This window comes from Gobius niger, assembly GCF_951799975.1.
Source record: "Gobius niger genome assembly, chromosome: 19".
In the NCBI taxonomy this organism is placed as follows: Eukaryota; Metazoa; Chordata; class Actinopteri; order Gobiiformes; family Gobiidae; genus Gobius; species Gobius niger.
In genome coordinates, this window is record NC_136870.1 from 29,521,742 (window position 1) to 29,540,489 (window position 18,748).

At 52.4% G+C, this 18,748-nt stretch overlaps 1 protein-coding gene across 1 annotated transcript in view; it reads left to right on the forward strand.

Moving 5' to 3' along the window:
* Window positions 1–12,824: 12,824 nt before the first annotated feature.
* Window positions 12,825–18,748, forward strand: part of jakmip3 (Janus kinase and microtubule interacting protein 3) — a 45,750-nt gene continuing 39,826 nt past the window's right edge. The window contains exons 1-3 of the mRNA XM_079577342.1: window positions 12,825–13,073; window positions 16,469–16,656; window positions 17,954–18,193. Coding sequence (XP_079433468.1) covers window positions 16,531–16,656; window positions 17,954–18,193 — 366 coding nt within the window. The 5' untranslated portion in view covers window positions 12,825–13,073; window positions 16,469–16,530. The remainder of the gene's footprint in view (window positions 13,074–16,468; window positions 16,657–17,953; window positions 18,194–18,748) is intronic.

Here is an 18,748-nt window from a genome sequence, read left to right on the forward strand (position 1 = left end):
GTCCTCCTGTAACTCCTCTGTCCTCCTGTGACTCCTCTGTCCTCCTGTAGCTCCTCTGTCCTCCTGTAACTCCTCTGTCCTCCTGTAGCTCCTCTGTCCTCCTGTAACTCCTCTGTCCTCCTGTAACACCTCTGTCCTCCTGTAGCTCCTCTGTCCTCCTGTAACTCCTCTGTCCTCCTGTAACTCCTCTGTCCTCCTGTAACTCCTCTGTCCTCCTGTAACTCCTCTGTCCTCCTGTAACTCCTCTGTCCTCCTGTAACTCCTCTGTCCTCCTGTAGCTCCTCTGTCCTCCTGTAACTCCTCTGTCCTCCTGTAACACCTCTGTCCTCCTGTAGCTCCTCTGTCCTCCTGTAACTCCTCTGTCCTCCTGTAACTCCTCTGTCCTCCTGTAACTCCTCTGTCCTCCTGTAACTCCTCTGTCCTCCTGTATCTCCTCTGTCCTCCTGTAGCTCCTCTGTCCTCCTGTAACTCCTCTGTCCTCCTGTAACTCCTCTGTCCTCCTGTAACTCCTCTGTCCTCCTGTAACTCCTCTGTCCTCCTGTAACTCCTCTGTCCTCCAGCAGAGGGAGCCCTCCTGTGACTCCTCTGTCCTCCTGTAACTCCTCTGTCCTCCTGTAACTCCTCTGTCCTCCTGTAGCTCCTCTGTCCTCCTGTGACTCCTCTGTCCTCCTGTAACTCCTCTGTCCTCCTGTAGCTCCTCTGTCCTCCTGTAACTCCTCTGTCCTCCTGTATCTCCTCTGTCCTCCTGTAACTCCTCTGTCCTCCTGTATCTCCTCTGTCCTCCTGTAACTCCTCTGTCCTCCTGTAACTCCTCTGTCCTCCTGTAACTCCTCTGTCCTCCTGTAACTCCTCTGTCCTCCTGTAACTCCTCTGTCCTCCTGTAGCTCCTCTGTCCTCCTGTAACACCTCTGTCCTCCTGTAACTCCTCTGTCCTCCTGTAACTCCTCTGTCCTCCTGTAACTCCTCTGTCCTCCTGTAACTCCTCTGTCCTCCTGTAACTCCTCTGTCCTCCTGTAGCTCCTCTGTCCTCCTGTAACACCTCTGTCCTCCTGTAACTCCTCTGTCCTCCTGTAACTCCTCTGTCCTCCTGTATCTCCTCTGTCCTCCTGTAACACCTCTGTCCTCCTGTAACTCCTCTGTCCTCCTGTAACTCCTCTGTCCTCCTGTATCTCCTCTGTCCTCCTGTAACACCTCTGTCCTCCTGTATCTCCTCTGTCCTCCTGTATCTCCTCTGTCCTCCTGTAGCTCCTCTGTCCTCCTGTAGCTCCTCTGTCCTCCTGTAACTCCTCTGTCCTCCTGTAGCTCCTCTGTCCTCCTGTAGCTCCTCTGTCCTCCTGTAACTCCTCTGTCCTCCTGTAACTCCTCTGTCCTCCTGTAACTCCTCTGTCCTCCTGTAACTCCTCTGTCCTCCTGTAACTCCTCTGTCCTCCTGTAACTCCTCTGTCCTCCTGTAGCTCCTCTGTCCTCCTGTAACTCCTCTGTCCTCCTGTAGCTCCTCTGTCCTCCTGTAACTCCTCTGTCCTCCTGTATCTCCTCTGTCCTCCTTTAACTCCTCTGTCCTCCTGTAACTCCTCTGTCCTCCTGTATCTCCTCTGTCCTCCTGTAACTCCTCTGTCCTCCTGTAACTCCTCTGTCCTCCTGTAACTCCTCTGTCCTCCTGTAGCTCCTCTGTCCTCCTGTAACTCCTCTGTCCTCCTGTAGCTCCTCTGTCCTCCTGTAACTCCTCTGTCCTCCTGTAGCTCCTCTGTCCTCCTGTATCTCCTCTGCCCTCCAGTAACTCCTCTGTCCTCCTGTAACTCCTCTGTCCTCCTGTATCTCCTCTGTCCTCCTGTATCTCCTCTGTCCTCCTGTAACTCCTCTGTCCTCCTGTAACTCCTCTGTCCTCCTGTAGCTCCTCTGTCCTCCTGTAACTCCTCTGTCCTCCTGTAGCTCCTCTGTCCTCCTGTAACTCCTCTGTCCTCCTGTATCTCCTCTGTCCTCCTGTAACTCCTCTGTCCTCCTGTAACTCCTCTGTCCTCCTGTAACTCCTCTGTCCTCCAGTAACTCCTCTGTCCTCCTGTATCTCCTCTGTCCTCCTGTAGCTCCTCTGTCCTCCAGCAGAGGGAGCCCTCCTGTATCTCCTCTGTCCTCCTGTAGCTCCTCTGTCCTCCTGTAGCTCCTCTGTCCTCCAGCATCTGTCCTCCTGTAACTCCTCTGTCCTCCTGTAACTCCTCTGTCCTCCAGCATCTGTCCTCCTGTATCTCCTCTGTCCTCCTGTAACTCCTCTGTCCTCCTGTAGCTCCTCTGTCCTCCTGTAACTCCTCTGTCCTCCAGCATCTGTCCTCCTGTATCTCCTCTGTCCTCCTGTATCTCCTCTGTCCTCCTGTATCTCCTCTGTCCTCCTGTAACTCCTCTGTCCTCCTGTAACTCCTCTGTCCTCCTGTATCTCCTCTGTCCTCCTGTAACTCCTCTGTCCTCCTGTAACTCCTCTGTCCTCCTGTATCTCCTCTGTCCTCCTGTATCTCCTCTGTCCTCCTGTAGCTCCTCTGTCCTCCTGTAACTCCTCTGTCCTCCTGTAACTCCTCTGTCCTCCTGTAACTCCTCTGTCCTCCTGTAACTCCTCTGTCCTCCTGTAACTCCTCTGTCCTCCTGTAGCTCCTCTGTCCTCCTGTATCTCCTCTGTCCTCCTGTAGCTCCTCTGTCCTCCTGTAACTCCTCTGTCCTCCTGTATCTCCTCTGTCCTCCTGTAGCTCCTCTGTCCTCCTGTGACTCCTCTGTCCTCCTGTATCTCCTCTGTCCTCCTGTAACTCCTCTGTCCTCCTGTAACTCCTCTGTCCTCCTGTAACTCCTCTGTCCTCCTGTAACTCCTCTGTCCTCCTGTAGCTCCTCTGTCCTCCTGTAACACCTCTGTCCTCCTGTAACTCCTCTGTCCTCCTGTAACTCCTCTGTCCTCCTGTATCTCCTCTGTCCTCCTGTAACTCCTCTGTCCTCCTGTAACTCCTCTGTCCTCCTGTATCTCCTCTGTCCTCCTGTAACTCCTCTGTCCTCCTGTAGCTCCTCTGTCCTCCTGTAACTCCTCTGTCCTCCTGTAACTCCTCTGTCCTCCTGTAACTCCTCTGTCCTCCTGTAACTCCTCTGTCCTCCTGTATCTCCTCTGTCCTCCTGTAGCTCCTCTGTCCTCCTGTAACTCCTCTGTCCTCCTGTAACTCCTCTGTCCTCCTGTATCTCCTCTGTCCTCCTGTAACTCCTCTGTCCTCCTGTAACTCCTCTGTCCTCCTGTAACTCCTCTGTCCTCCTGTAACTCCTCTGTCCTCCTGTATCTCCTCTGTCCTCCTGTAGCTCCTCTGTCCTCCTGTAACTCCTCTGTCCTCCAGTATCTCCTCTGTCCTCCTGTAGCTCCTCTGTCCTCCTGTATCTCCTCTGTCCTCCTGTAACTCCTCTGTCCTCCTGTAACTCCTCTGTCCTCCAGTATCTCCTCTGTCCTCCTGTATCTCCTCTGTCCTCCTGTAGCTCCTCTGTCCTCCTGTATCTCCTCTGTCCTCCTGTAACTCCTCTGTCCTCCTGTAACTCCTCTGTCCTCCAGTATCTCCTCTGTCCTCCTGTAGCTCCTCTGTCCTCCTGTATCTCCTCTGTCCTCCTGTAACTCCTCTGTCCTCCTGTAGCTCCTCTGTCCTCCTGTAACTCCTCTGTCCTCCTGTATCTCCTCTGTCCTCCAGTATCTCCTCTGTCCTCCTGTAGCTCCTCTGTCCTCCTGTATCTCCTCTGTCCTCCTGTAACTCCTCTGTCCTCCTGTAACTCCTCTGTCCTCCAGTATCTCCTCTGTCCTCCTGTAGCTCCTCTGTCCTCCTGTATCTCCTCTGTCCTCCTGTAGCTCCTCTGTCCTCCTGTAACTCCTCTGTCCTCCTGTAACTCCTCTGTCCTCCTGTAACTCCTCTGTCCTCCTGTAACTCCTCTGTCCTCCTGTATCTCCTCTGTCCTCCTGTAGCTCCTCTGTCCTCCTGTAACTCCTCTGTCCTCCAGTATCTCCTCTGTCCTCCTGTAGCTCCTCTGTCCTCCTGTATCTCCTCTGTCCTCCTGTAACTCCTCTGTCCTCCTGTAACTCCTCTGTCCTCCTGTAGCTCCTCTGTCCTCCTGTAACTCCTCTGTCCTCCTGTAACTCCTCTGTCCTCCTGTAACTCCTCTGTCCTCCTGTAACTCCTCTGTCCTCCTGTAACTCCTCTGTCCTCCTGTAACTCCTCTGTCCTCCTGTATCTCCTCTGTCCTCCTGTAACTCCTCTGTCCTCCTGTAACTCCTCTGTCCTCCTGTAGCTCCTCTGTCCTCCTGTAACTCCTCTGTCCTCCTGTAACTCCTCTGTCCTCCTGTAACTCCTCTGTCCTCCTGTAACTCCTCTGTCCTCCTGTAGCTCCTCTGTCCTCCTGTAACTCCTCTGTCCTCCTGTAGCTCCTCAGTCCTCCTGTAGCTCCTCTGTCCTCCTGTAACTCCTCTGTCCTCCTGTAGCTCCTCTGTCCTCCTGTAGCTCCTCTGTCCTCCTGTAACTCCTCTGTCCTCCTGTAACTCCTCTGTCCTCCTGTAGCTCCTCTGTCCTCCTGTAACTCCTCTGTCCTCCTGTAACACCTCTGTCCTCCTGTAGCTCCTCTGTCCTCCTGTAACTCCTCTGTCCTCCTGTAACTCCTCTGTCCTCCTGTAGCTCCTCTGTCCTCCTGTAACTCCTCTGTCCTCCTGTAACTCCTCTGTCCTCCTGTAACTCCTCTGTCCTCCTGTAACTCCTCTGTCCTCCTGTAGCTCCTCTGTCCTCCTGTAACTCCTCTGTCCTCCTGTAGCTCCTCAGTCCTCCTGTAACTCCTCTGTCCTCCTGTAGCTCCTCTGTCCTCCTGTAGCTCCTCTGTCCTCCTGTAACTCCTCTGTCCTCCTGTAACTCCTCTGTCCTCCTGTAGCTCCTCTGTCCTCCTGTAACTCCTCTGTCCTCCTGTAACACCTCTGTCCTCCTGTAGCTCCTCTGTCCTCCTGTAACTCCTCTGTCCTCCTGTAACTCCTCTGTCCTCCTGTAGCTCCTCTGTCCTCCTGTAACTCCTCTGTCCTCCTGTAACTCCTCTGTCCTCCTGTAACTCCTCTGTCCTCCTGTAACTCCTCTGTCCTCCTGTATCTCCTCTGTCCTCCTGTAACTCCTCTGTCCTCCTGTATCTCCTCTGTCCTCCTGTAGCTCCTCTGTCCTCCTGTAACTCCTCTGTCCTCCTGTAGCTCCTCTGTCCTCATGTAGCTCCTCTGTCCTCCTGTAACTCCTCTGTCCTCCTGTAACTCCTCTGTCCTCCTGTAACTCCTCTGTCCTCCTGTAACTCCTCTGTCCTCCTGTAACTCCTCTGTCCTCCTGTAACTCCTCTGTCCTCCTGTAACTCCTCTGTCCTCCTGTAACTCCTCTGTCCTCCTGTAACTCCTCTGTCCTCCTGTAACTCCTCTGTCCTCCTGTAGCTCCTCTGTCCTCCTGTAGCTCCTCTGTCCTCCTGTAACTCCTCTGTCCTCCTGTAACTCCTCTGTCCTCCTGTATCTCCTCTGTCCTCCTGTAACTCCTCTGTCCTCCTGTAGCTCCTCTGTCCTCCTGTAACTCCTCTGTCCTCCTGTATCTCCTCTGTCCTCCTGTAGCTCCTCTGTCCTCCTGTGACTCCTCTGTCCTCCTGTATCTCCTCTGTCCTCCTGTAACTCCTCTGTCCTCCTGTAACTCCTCTGTCCTCCTGTAACTCCTCTGTCCTCCTGTAACTCCTCTGTCCTCCTGTAGCTCCTCTGTCCTCCTGTAACACCTCTGTCCTCCTGTAACTCCTCTGTCCTCCTGTAACTCCTCTGTCCTCCTGTATCTCCTCTGTCCTCCTGTAACTCCTCTGTCCTCCTGTAACTCCTCTGTCCTCCTGTATCTCCTCTGTCCTCCTGTAACTCCTCTGTCCTCCTGTAGCTCCTCTGTCCTCCTGTAACTCCTCTGTCCTCCTGTAACTCCTCTGTCCTCCTGTAACTCCTCTGTCCTCCTGTAACTCCTCTGTCCTCCTGTATCTCCTCTGTCCTCCTGTAGCTCCTCTGTCCTCCTGTAACTCCTCTGTCCTCCTGTAACTCCTCTGTCCTCCTGTATCTCCTCTGTCCTCCTGTAACTCCTCTGTCCTCCTGTAACTCCTCTGTCCTCCTGTAACTCCTCTGTCCTCCTGTAACTCCTCTGTCCTCCTGTATCTCCTCTGTCCTCCTGTAGCTCCTCTGTCCTCCTGTAACTCCTCTGTCCTCCAGTATCTCCTCTGTCCTCCTGTAGCTCCTCTGTCCTCCTGTATCTCCTCTGTCCTCCTGTAACTCCTCTGTCCTCCTGTAACTCCTCTGTCCTCCAGTATCTCCTCTGTCCTCCTGTATCTCCTCTGTCCTCCTGTAGCTCCTCTGTCCTCCTGTATCTCCTCTGTCCTCCTGTAACTCCTCTGTCCTCCTGTAACTCCTCTGTCCTCCAGTATCTCCTCTGTCCTCCTGTAGCTCCTCTGTCCTCCTGTATCTCCTCTGTCCTCCTGTAACTCCTCTGTCCTCCTGTAGCTCCTCTGTCCTCCTGTAACTCCTCTGTCCTCCTGTATCTCCTCTGTCCTCCAGTATCTCCTCTGTCCTCCTGTAGCTCCTCTGTCCTCCTGTATCTCCTCTGTCCTCCTGTAACTCCTCTGTCCTCCTGTAACTCCTCTGTCCTCCAGTATCTCCTCTGTCCTCCTGTAGCTCCTCTGTCCTCCTGTATCTCCTCTGTCCTCCTGTAGCTCCTCTGTCCTCCTGTAACTCCTCTGTCCTCCTGTAACTCCTCTGTCCTCCTGTAACTCCTCTGTCCTCCTGTAACTCCTCTGTCCTCCTGTATCTCCTCTGTCCTCCTGTAGCTCCTCTGTCCTCCTGTAACTCCTCTGTCCTCCAGTATCTCCTCTGTCCTCCTGTAGCTCCTCTGTCCTCCTGTATCTCCTCTGTCCTCCTGTAACTCCTCTGTCCTCCTGTAACTCCTCTGTCCTCCTGTAGCTCCTCTGTCCTCCTGTAACTCCTCTGTCCTCCTGTAACTCCTCTGTCCTCCTGTAACTCCTCTGTCCTCCTGTAACTCCTCTGTCCTCCTGTAACTCCTCTGTCCTCCTGTAACTCCTCTGTCCTCCTGTATCTCCTCTGTCCTCCTGTAACTCCTCTGTCCTCCTGTAACTCCTCTGTCCTCCTGTAGCTCCTCTGTCCTCCTGTAACTCCTCTGTCCTCCTGTAACTCCTCTGTCCTCCTGTAACTCCTCTGTCCTCCTGTAACTCCTCTGTCCTCCTGTAGCTCCTCTGTCCTCCTGTAACTCCTCTGTCCTCCTGTAGCTCCTCAGTCCTCCTGTAGCTCCTCTGTCCTCCTGTAACTCCTCTGTCCTCCTGTAGCTCCTCTGTCCTCCTGTAGCTCCTCTGTCCTCCTGTAACTCCTCTGTCCTCCTGTAACTCCTCTGTCCTCCTGTAGCTCCTCTGTCCTCCTGTAACTCCTCTGTCCTCCTGTAACACCTCTGTCCTCCTGTAGCTCCTCTGTCCTCCTGTAACTCCTCTGTCCTCCTGTAACTCCTCTGTCCTCCTGTAGCTCCTCTGTCCTCCTGTAACTCCTCTGTCCTCCTGTAACTCCTCTGTCCTCCTGTAACTCCTCTGTCCTCCTGTAACTCCTCTGTCCTCCTGTAGCTCCTCTGTCCTCCTGTAACTCCTCTGTCCTCCTGTAGCTCCTCAGTCCTCCTGTAACTCCTCTGTCCTCCTGTAGCTCCTCTGTCCTCCTGTAGCTCCTCTGTCCTCCTGTAACTCCTCTGTCCTCCTGTAACTCCTCTGTCCTCCTGTAGCTCCTCTGTCCTCCTGTAACTCCTCTGTCCTCCTGTAACACCTCTGTCCTCCTGTAGCTCCTCTGTCCTCCTGTAACTCCTCTGTCCTCCTGTAACTCCTCTGTCCTCCTGTAGCTCCTCTGTCCTCCTGTAACTCCTCTGTCCTCCTGTAACTCCTCTGTCCTCCTGTAACTCCTCTGTCCTCCTGTAACTCCTCTGTCCTCCTGTATCTCCTCTGTCCTCCTGTAACTCCTCTGTCCTCCTGTATCTCCTCTGTCCTCCTGTAGCTCCTCTGTCCTCCTGTAACTCCTCTGTCCTCCTGTAGCTCCTCTGTCCTCATGTAGCTCCTCTGTCCTCCTGTAACTCCTCTGTCCTCCTGTAACTCCTCTGTCCTCCTGTAACTCCTCTGTCCTCCTGTAACTCCTCTGTCCTCCTGTAACTCCTCTGTCCTCCTGTAACTCCTCTGTCCTCCTGTAACTCCTCTGTCCTCCTGTAACTCCTCTGTCCTCCTGTAACTCCTCTGTCCTCCTGTAACTCCTCTGTCCTCCTGTAGCTCCTCTGTCCTCCTGTAGCTCCTCTGTCCTCCTGTATCTCCTCTGTCCTCCTGTAACTCCTCTGTCCTCCTGTAACTCCTCTGTCCTCCTGTAACTCCTCTGTCCTCCTGTAACTCCTCTGTCCTCCTGTAGCTCCTCTGTCCTCCTGTAACTCCTCTGTCCTCCTGTAGCTCCTCTGTCCTCCTGTAACTCCTCTGTCCTCCTGTAGCTCCTCTGTCCTCCTGTAACTCCTCTGTCCTCCTGTATCTCCTCTGTCCTCCTGTAGCTCCTCTGTCCTCCTGTAACTCCTCTGTCCTCCTGTAGCTCCTCTGTCCTCCTGTAACTCCTCTGTCCTCCTGTAGCTCCTCTGTCCTCCTGTAACTCCTCTGTCCTCCTGTAGCTCCTCTGTCCTCCTGTAGCTCCTCTGTCCTCCTGTAACTCCTCTGTCCTCCTGTAGCTCCTCTGTCCTCCTGTATCTCCTCTGTCCTCCTGTAGCTCCTCTGTCCTCCTGTAGCTCCTCTGTCCTCCTGTAGCTCCTCTGTCCTCCTGTAGCTCCTCTGTCCTCCTGTATCTCCTCTGTCCTCCTGTAACTCCTCTGTCCTCCTGTAACTCCTCTGTCCTCCTGTAGCTCCTCTGTCCTCCTGTATCTCCTCTGTCCTCCTGTAGCTCCTCTGTCCTCCTGTAGCTCCTCTGTCCTCCTGTAGCTCCTCTGTCCTCCTGTAGCTCCTCTGTCCTCCTGTATCTCCTCTGTCCTCCTGTAACTCCTCTGTCCTCCTGTAACTCCTCTGTCCTCCTGTAACTCCTCTGTCCTCCTGTATCTCCTCTGTCCTCCAGCATCTGTCCTCCTGTATCTCCTCTGTCCTCCTGTAGCTCCTCTGTCCTCCTGTAACTCCTCTGTCCTCCTGTATCTCCTCTGTCCTCCTGTAACTCCTCTGTCCTCCTGTAGCTCCTCTGTCCTCCAGCATCTGTCCTCCTGTAACTCCTCTGTCCTCCTGTAACTCCTCTGTCCTCCTGTAGCTCCTCTGTCCTCCTGTAACACCTCTGTCCTCCTGTAACTCCTCTGTCCTCCTGTAACTCCTCTGTCCTCCTGTAACTCCTCTGTCCTCCTGTAACTCCTCTGTCCTCCTGTAGCTCCTCTGTCCTCCTGTAACTCCTCTGTCCTCCTGTAACTCCTCTGTCCTCCTGTAACTCCTCTCTCCTCCTGTAACTCCTCTGTCCTCCTGTAACTCCTCTGTCCTCCTGTAACTCCTCTGTCCTCCTGTAACTCCTCTGTCCTCCTGTATCTCCTCTGTCCTCCTGTAACTCCTCTGTCCTCCTGTAACTCCTCTGTCCTCCTGTAGCTCCTCTGTCCTCCTGTGACTCCTCTGTCCTCCTGTAACTCCTCTGTCCTCCTGTAACTCCTCTGTCCTCCTGTAACTCCTCTGTCCTCCTGTAACTCCTCTGTCCTCCTGTAACTCCTCTGTCCTCCTGTAACTCCTCTGTCCTCCTGTAACTCCTCTGTCCTCCTGTAACTCCTCTGTCCTCCTGTATCTCCTCTGTCCTCCTGTAACTCCTCTGTCCTCCTGTAACTCCTCTGTCCTCCTGTAACTCCTCTGTCCTCCTGTAACTCCTCAGTCCTCCTGTAGCTCCTCTGTCCTCCTGTAACTCCTCTGTCCTCCTGTAGCTCCTCTGTCCTCCTGTAACTCCTCTGTCCTCCTGTAGCTCCTCTGTCCTCCTGTAACTCCTCTGTCCTCCTGTAGCTCCTCTGTCCTCCTGTAACTCCTCTGTCCTCCTGTATCTCCTCTGTCCTCCTGTATCTCCTCTGTCCTCCTGTAGCTCCTCTGTCCTCCTGTAACTCCTCTGTCCTCCTGTAGCTCCTCTGTCCTCCTGTAACTCCTCTGTCCTCCTGTATCTCCTCTGTCCTCCTGTAACTCCTCTGTCCTCCTGTAACTCCTCTGTCCTCCTGTAACTCCTCTGTCCTCCTGTAACTCCTCTGTCCTCCTGTATCTCCTCTGTCCTCCTGTAACTCCTCTGTCCTCCTGTAGCTCCTCTGTCCTCCTGTAACTCCTCTGTCCTCCTGTAACTCCTCTGTCCTCCTGTGACTCCTCTGTCCTCCTGTAACTCCTCTGTCCTCCTGTATCACCTCTGTCCTCCTGTATCACCTCTGTCCTCCTGTAGCTCCTCTGTCCTCCTGTAGCTCCTCTGTCCTCCTGTAGCTCCTCTGTCCTCCTGTATCTCCTCTGTCCTCCTGTATCACCTCTGTCCTCCTGTAGCTCCTCTGTCCTCCTGTAGCTCCTCTGTCCTCCTGTAGCTCCTCTGTCCTCCTGTAACTCCTCTGTCCTCCTGTAACTCCTCTGTCCTCCTGTATCTCCTCTGTCCTCCTGTATCTCCTCTGTCCTCCTGTAGCTCCTCTGTCCTCCTGTAACTCCTCTGTCCTCCTGTAGCTCCTCTGTCCTCCTGTATCACCTCTGTCCTCCTGTAGCTCCTCTGTCCTCCTGTATCTCCTCTGTCCTCCTGTATCTCCTCTGTCCTCCTGTAGCTCCTCTGTCCTCCTGTAGCTCCTCAGTCCTCCTGTAACTCCTCTGTCCTCCTGTAACTCCTCTGTCCTCCTGTAGCTCCTCTGTCCTCCTGTAGCTCCTCAGTCCTCCTGTAACTCCTCTGTCCTCCTGTAACTCCTCTGTCCTCCTGTAGCTCCTCTGTCCTCCTGTATCTCCTCTGTCCTCCTGTAACTCCTCTGTCCTCCTGTAGCTCCTCTGTCCTCCTGTATCTCCTCTGTCCTCCTGTAGCTCCTCAGTCCTCCTGTAACTCCTCTGTCCTCCTGTAACTCCTCTGTCCTCCTGTAGCTCCTCTGTCCTCCTGTGACTCCTCTGTCCTCCTGTAACTCCTCTGTCCTCCTGTAGCTCCTCTGTCCTCCTGTAGCTCCTCAGTCCTCCTGTAACTCCTCTGTCCTCCTGTAACTCCTCTGTCCTCCTGTAGCTCCTCTGTCCTCCTGTATCTCCTCTGTCCTCCTGTAACTCCTCTGTCCTCCTGTAGCTCCTCTGTCCTCCTGTATCTCCTCTGTCCTCCTGTAGCTCCTCAGTCCTCCTGTAACTCCTCTGTCCTCCTGTAACTCCTCTGTCCTCCTGTAACTCCTCTGTCCTCCTGTAGCTCCTCAGTCCTCCTGTAACTCCTCTGTCCTCCTGTAACTCCTCTGTCCTCCTGTAACTCCTCTGTCCTCCTACATCTGTCCTCCTGTAACTCCTCTGTCCTCCTGTAACTCCTCTGTCCTCCTGTAACTCCTCTGTCCTCCTGTAACTCCTCGGTCCTCCTGTAACTCCTCTGTCCTCCAGCATCAGCCCTCCTGTAACTCCTCTGTCCTCCTGTATCTCCTCTGTCCTCCTGTAACTCCTCTGTCCTCCTGTAACTCCTCTGTCCTCCTGTAACTCCTCTGTCCTCCTGTAACTCCTCTGTCCTCCTGTAACTCCTCTGTCCTCCTGTAACTCCTCTGTCCTCCTGTAACTCCTCTGTCCTCCTGTAGCTCCTCTGTCCTCCTGTAACTCCTCTGTCCTCCTGTAGCTCCTCTGTCCTCCTGTATCTCCTCTGTCCTCCTGTAACTCCTCTGTCCTCCTGTAACTCCTCTGTCCTCCTGTAACTCCTCTGTCCTCCTGTAACTCCTCTGTCCTCCTGTATCTCCTCTGTCCTCCTGTAGCTCCTCAGTCCTCCTGTAACTCCTCTGTCCTCCTGTAACTCCTCTGTCCTCCTGTAACTCCTCTGTCCTCCTGTAGCTCCTCAGTCCTCCTGTAACTCCTCTGTCCTCCTGTAACTCCTCTGTCCTCCTGTAACTCCTCTGTCCTCCTACATCTGTCCTCCTGTAACTCCTCTGTCCTCCTGTAACTCCTCTGTCCTCCTGTAACTCCTCTGTCCTCCTGTAACTCCTCTGTCCTCCTGTAACTCCTCTGTCCTCCTGTAGCTCCTCTGTCCTCCTGTAACTCCTCTGTCCTCCTGTAGCTCCTCTGTCCTCCTGTATCTCCTCTGTCCTCCTGTAGCTCCTCTGTCCTCCTGTAACTCCTCTGTCCCCCAGCATCAGTCCTCCTGTAGCTCCTCTGTCCTCCAGCAGAGGGAGCCCTCCTGTAACTCCTCTGTCCTCCTGTAACTCCTCTGTCCTCCAGCAGAGGGAGCCCTCCTGTAACTCCTCTGTCCTCCAGCAGAGGGAGCCCTCCTGTAACTCCTCTGTCCTCCTGTAGCTCCTCTGTCCTCCAGCAGAGGGAGCCCTCCTGTAACTCCTCTGTCCTCCAGCAGAGGGAGCCCTCCTGTAACTCCTCTGTCCTCCAGCAGAGGGAGCCCTCCTGCAGTCCCCGGAGCGGCCTGAGGGGGCGCTGTTCCCTCTGTGAGTCACTGCAGCAGAGGATGCTGGGAGACGGAGGGAGAGGAGAAAGATGCTCAGTCTGTGCCTCCTCTCATCGCTCTGCCGCCTGCGCCCTGCGTCTCCTCAGGCTGTGTCCTTCCCCTCGTCTCCTCCCTCCTCTGCTGTCTGCTCTTCCTCCTCCTCCTCTCCTCCTCTCCTCCTCTCCTCCTCCTCCTCCTCTCCTCTCTCTGCTGCAGCTCAGAGCTAACAGCAGCAGCAGCTAACTCCAGCTCATTCATTTAAAGTGTTTACAGCAGGGCCACCGTCTGCACCTGCTCCTCCAGCTGCAGGAACATCTGAGGAACGTCTGAGGAACATCTGCACCTCCACCTGAGGGACGTCCGAGGGGGAGCGCAGGTCCGAGGACATGGAGGAGCCCTGGATCCACCACAGTCTGTGAGTCTGCTCCTGTTTCCTGGACCTAAAGTGAGCGTTTGTCTGAGACGCTGCAGCAGAAACACAAACACAAATGTGGAAATGTCTCGTAAAGACTGACGACGGTGCTTTAATGAGCTCATTTTTCATTTTCATTTGAAGATCAGGTGTTTTATTCATGAACACATCAGGGCCGGGACTTGTTTTGGATTAACTCTGATTCATTAACTCCATAAAGTTTACTGTAAATGAATCTTTCCTTTAGCGGCTCAGATTCTTTATCAGTTTATTTTTCCTGCAGACGAACAAAAGTCAAACTTGTTTCATTTTATTTCATTTATTATTATTCTCCAAACACAGGCCTCACATCTGCACCGACATCAGCTCCAATGGAGGAAAATACAAGGAAACAAACCTTTAAACATAAACAGAGGCCGTAATGAACTCACATTTAAACCGAGTCCCCCCTGAACCTAAACCTAAAACCCTCTTTTATTCAGAAAAACGTCCCAAATGTTCAGCGGAAACATCTGCATCATGTTCAGAGCCAGGTTTAAACGTGTGCTTTTATTTTGTGACTTTTTAGTAACAAAGATTTTCTCAGAGGGATTTACAGTTACAGTGAAATATAGCGGAAGAATATTTGTAACAAAGTTTTTGGGGGAATCAACATTGATGACAAGTTAAACTGGAAAGCGCACATAAATACACTAAAGACTAACATTTCTAAAATTATTGCCAGACTATGTAAAATAAAAACCTCTGTGAATCAAAATGCATTATATAAACTGTACAATTCCCTCATCCTTCCACACCTGAGCTGTTGTGTGGAAATATGGGGGAAAACCTATAAAACTAACATACAACCTGTCTTTTTATTGCAAAAGAAAGCAGTTAGAGTGATCAGAATACTTGGCTCCAACACTTTTTATCAGACGAAATATCTTAAATTGCAGGATCTTGTTGATGTTTCCACAGCAGCTCACAGTCTCAGGCTCCCTCAGTGTTTACAGGAGATGTTTCAAACTAGAGGATCTATGAACAACCTCAGAGGAGCTGATCTGCTACAGAAACCTCTGGTGCTCAGTAACACTAAGAGGAGGAGTTTATCAGTTAAAGGCGTCGATCTATGGAACGGTTTATTCAATTTAAGGCGAGACGCTGCAGGTGAACAGGGGAAAAATGTATATTTACAGATATACATTTGAAACTGTTGCTGTCGATCACTGGTATAAATGTGAGAAAAAATACATTTTATCTTTTCATATAAGAACAAGGTGTTTTATGCCTAAAAATGCCCCAAATTTCACATCTTTTCAGCAACAAAATCTGAATAATGGACAGAGCTACATTCAAATGTATGGTTTCATTTTATTGATGAATGAGTTGCCAAGACTTTCTCAGAGCGGATTTAGGATTTCTTGTTTAATGTAATTTTCGCCTTATTTTCTGACATTCAAAACTCAATAAATGGGGCTTAAGGGATTAAATAATAAAAAATCCCTCTGAAAAAATCTTCCAAATCTTGTTCAGTCCAAGGCTGGAAAATGTGAAGTCTTTAGGTCCGACTGACGTGGACATAGTGTCGCCACAATGACAGAAACATGTGTTTGGAGAAAAAGGCCTTGAAATTGTGTTCTCCCATATAAGTCTATGGGGGAACATTGAATCAGCGCAATATTTAAACATGTTATTGTGAAGATTAGGCGTGTTTTCTGTTTCCGGGTGAAAGTTTATATGTTCAGAGACAGATTTGGCCCAAAACCTGAAAACTGAAAAAATTGAGTTTTGCCTGTAGTGTCTCCACTTAAGGCTCCAAAACTATTAAAGCCTTTAAGAAAAGGTATAAGTTAAACATGATAGTGAAGTATTAACACTTGAATGAAGAGCATTAGAAAAGAAGTGGATCGAGGAAACAAAGCTTCATTTCTGATGTTGAAGTGTAAGTTTTGTGTTAAGTGTTTCCATCGTTGGTATTAGAGAAAGTTTATAATGAGTCACAGTTTGTAAAAGTGTTTAGAGGCAGAATAAGTCTCAGCTTCACCTAAACCCCGTCGCTCAGGCTTCATTTAGATTAAACTCTTAATGTTTGTGTTTTTCTTATTGTAAAATGTCTAAGATCTTTGGAAAACATGTGATTTAAATGTTCTTAATGAAGAAAATAAATTAACTAAATCAGAGTTAACTAAAGCCCAATCATGAACTGAGTCTCTCCTCGGGGCCTGAGTCTCTCCTCAGGGTCTGAGTCTCTCCTCAGGGTCTGAGTCTCTCCTCAGGACCTGAGTCTCTCCTCGGGGCCTGAGTCTCTCCTCGGGGTCTGAGTCTCTCCTCGGGGTCTGAGTCTCTCCTTGGGGCCTGAGTCTCTCCTCAGGGTCTGAGTCTCTCCTTGGGGTCTGAGTCTCTCCTCGGGGCCTGAGTCTCTCCTTGGGGCCTGAGTCTCTCCTTGGGGCCTGAGTCTCTCCTCGGGGCCTGAGTCTCTCCTCGGGGTCTGAGTCTCTCCTCGGGGCCTGAGTCTCTCCTCGGGGCCTGAGTCTCTCCTCGGGGCCTGAGTCTCTCCTTGGGGCCTGAGTCTCTCCTCGGGGTCTGAGTCTCTCCTCAGGGTCTGAGTCTCTCCTTGGGGTCTGAGTCTCTCCTCGGGGCCTGAGTCTCTCCTCTGAGTCTCTCCTCGGGGCCTGAGTCTCTCCTCGGGGCCTGAGTCTCTCCTCGGGGCCTGAGTCTCTCCTCGGGGCCTGAGTCTCTCCTCGGGGCCTGAGTCTCTCCTCGGGGCCTGAGTCTCTCCTCGGGGCCTGAGTCTCTCCTCGGGGCCTGAGTCTCTCCTTGGGGCCTGAGTCTCTCCTCTGGGTCTGAGTCTCTCCTCTGGGTCTGAGTCTCTCCTCTGAGTCTCTCCTCGGGGCCTGAGTCCCTCCTCGGGGCCTGAGTCTCTCCTCGGGGCCTGAGTCTCTCCTCGGGGCCTGAGTCTCTCCTCGGGGCCTGAGTCCCTCCTCGGGGCCTGAGTCTCTCCTCTGGGTCTGAGTCTCTCCTCTGAGTCTCTCCTCGGGGCCTGAGTCCCTCCTCGGGGCCTGAGTCTCTCCTCTGAGTCTCTCCTCGGGGCCTGAGTCTCTCCTCTGAGTCTCTCCTCGGGGCCTGAGTCTCTCCTCGGGGCCTGAGTCCCTCCTCGGGGCCTGAGTCTCTCCTCTGAGTCTCTCCTCGGGGCCTGAGTCTCTCCTCGGGGCCTGAGTCTCTCCTCGGGGCCTGAGTCTCTCCTCGGGGCCTGAGTCTCTCCTCAGGGCCTGAGTCTCTCCTCAGGGCCTGAGTCTCTCCTCGGGGCCTGAGTCTCTCCTCGGGGCCTGAGTCTCTCCTCTGAGTCTCTCCTCGGGGCCTGAGTCTCTCCTCAGGGCCTGAGTCTCTCATTAAAATATATATTTTTTTGTAAACAGGAAGTTGGAGCCGGGCTCAAGGGGCGGGACCTCGTTTGATTGACAGCTGTCACGTCTGGATCATGGCCAAAAAAGGCAATGGGGGGCGGGGCAAAGCCGACTCCATGGCGACGCTGCAGGCGGCCAATGAGGAGCTGCGATCGAAGCTGACGGAGATTCAGATCGAGCTCCAGAACGAGAGGAGCAAGGTACGAAAAGTACTGCAAATACTGCAAATACTACACATACTACACATACTACACATACTACTGCTATACCGAGAGGAGCAAGGTACTTAAAGTACTTCAAATACTTCAAATACTACACATACTGCAAATACTACACATACTACACATGCTACTGCTATACCGAGAGGAGCAAGGTACTTAAAGTACTTCAAATACTGCAAATACTTCATATACTTCAAATACTTCAAATACTACACGTACTACTATGATACCGAGAGGAGCGAGGTATGAGCTAACACTATTGTACTTCAGGTGAGCAGGAGTTGAAGTATTAGTATTTGTAGTAGTATTTGCAGTAGTATTTGCAGTAGTATTTGCAGTAGTATTTGCAGTAGTATTTGCGTTGCAGGTGAGCCGGCTGGAGCGGGACAGGGCGCAGGAGTTGAAGTATTAGTATTTGCAGTAGTATTTGCAGTAGTATTTGCAGTAGTATTAGTAGTAGTATTTGCAGTAGTATTTGCAGTAGTATTTGCAGTAGTATTTGTGTTCCAGGTGAGCCGGCTGGAGCGGGACAGGGCGCAGGAGTTGAAGTATTAGTATTTGCAGTAGTAGTATTTGCAGTAGTATTTGCAGTAGTATTTGCGTTGCAGGTGAGCCGGCTGGAGCGGGACAGGGCGCAGGAGTTGAAGTATTAGTATTTGCAGTAGTAGTATTTGCAGTAGTATTTGCAGTAGTATTAGTAGTAGTATTTGCAGTAGTATTTGCAGTAGCAGTAGTATTTGTGTTCCAGGTGAGCCGGCTGGAGCGGGACAGGGCGCAGGAGTTGAAGTATTAGTATTTGCAGTAGTATTTGCAGTAGTACTTGTGTTGTAGGTGAGCCGGCTGGAGCGGGACCGGGCGCAGGAGTTGAAGTATCAGTATTTGCAGTAGTATTTGCAGTAGTATTTGCAGTAGTATTTGCAGTAGCAGTAGTATTTGTGTTCCAGGTGAGCCGGCTGGAGCGGGACAGGGCGCAGGAGTTGAAGTATTAGTATTTGCAGTAGCAGTAGTATTTGTATTTGTACTTGTAGGTGAGCCGGCTGGAGCGGGACAGGGCGCAGGAGTTGCAGTAGTAGTATTTGCAGTAGTATTTGCAGTAGCAGTAGTATCTGTGTTCCAGGTGAGCCGGCTGGAGCGGGACCGGGCGCAGGAGTTGAAGTATCAGTATTTGCAGTAGTATTTGTATTTGTATTTGTACTGTGTTCCAGGTGAGCCGGCTGGAGCGGGACAGGGCGCAGGAGTTGAAGTATCAGTATTTGCAGTAGTATTTGCGTTCCAGGTGAGCCGGCTGGAGCGGGACCGGGCGCAGGAGTTGAAAGCCGAGCACCACCGCTCGAACGCCGCGCTGACGTCGCTTCGCTCCAAACTCCACGAGGAGAAGCTCCGCGAGGTGGGCGGAGTCAGGGAGCAGTTACTACGGCAACACGAGATGGAGCTGATGAGGGTCATCAAGATCAAGGACCAGGAGATCCTGCGGCTGAACGGCGTCGTCAGCGGCCTGCAGGGGGCGACTGACAAGGTAACACGCTGACCCGACCCTGACCCTGACCCGACCCTGACCCAACACTGACCCATAACCCTGACCCAACCCTGACCCGACCCTGACCCAACACCCATAACCCTGACCCGAACCCAAGGACCAGGAGATCCTGCGGCTGAACGGCGTCGTCAGCGGCCTGCAGGGGGCGAGTGACAAGGTAAAGCACTGACCCATGACCCAACCCTGACCCTGACCCAACACTGACCCATAACCCAACACCCATAACCCTAACTACTAACCCCAAACCTAACCCAAACCCAAGGACCAGGAGATCCTGCGGCTGAACGGCGTCGTCACCGGCCTGCAGGGGGCGACTGACAAGGTAACACGAACCCCTGACCCAACCCTGACCCAACCCTGACCCAACCCTGACCCAACCCTGACCCTGACCCAGCCCTAACCTTAACCCTAACCTTAAAGGAACAGGCCACCGTTTCTACATACTGAGATATGTTCTTACCCTGATCTTCATGGTGCTCTGAGCCTGTGTTAGCTCTAGTGTAGATGTTTATCCTGATATATAAATAAAGTTCT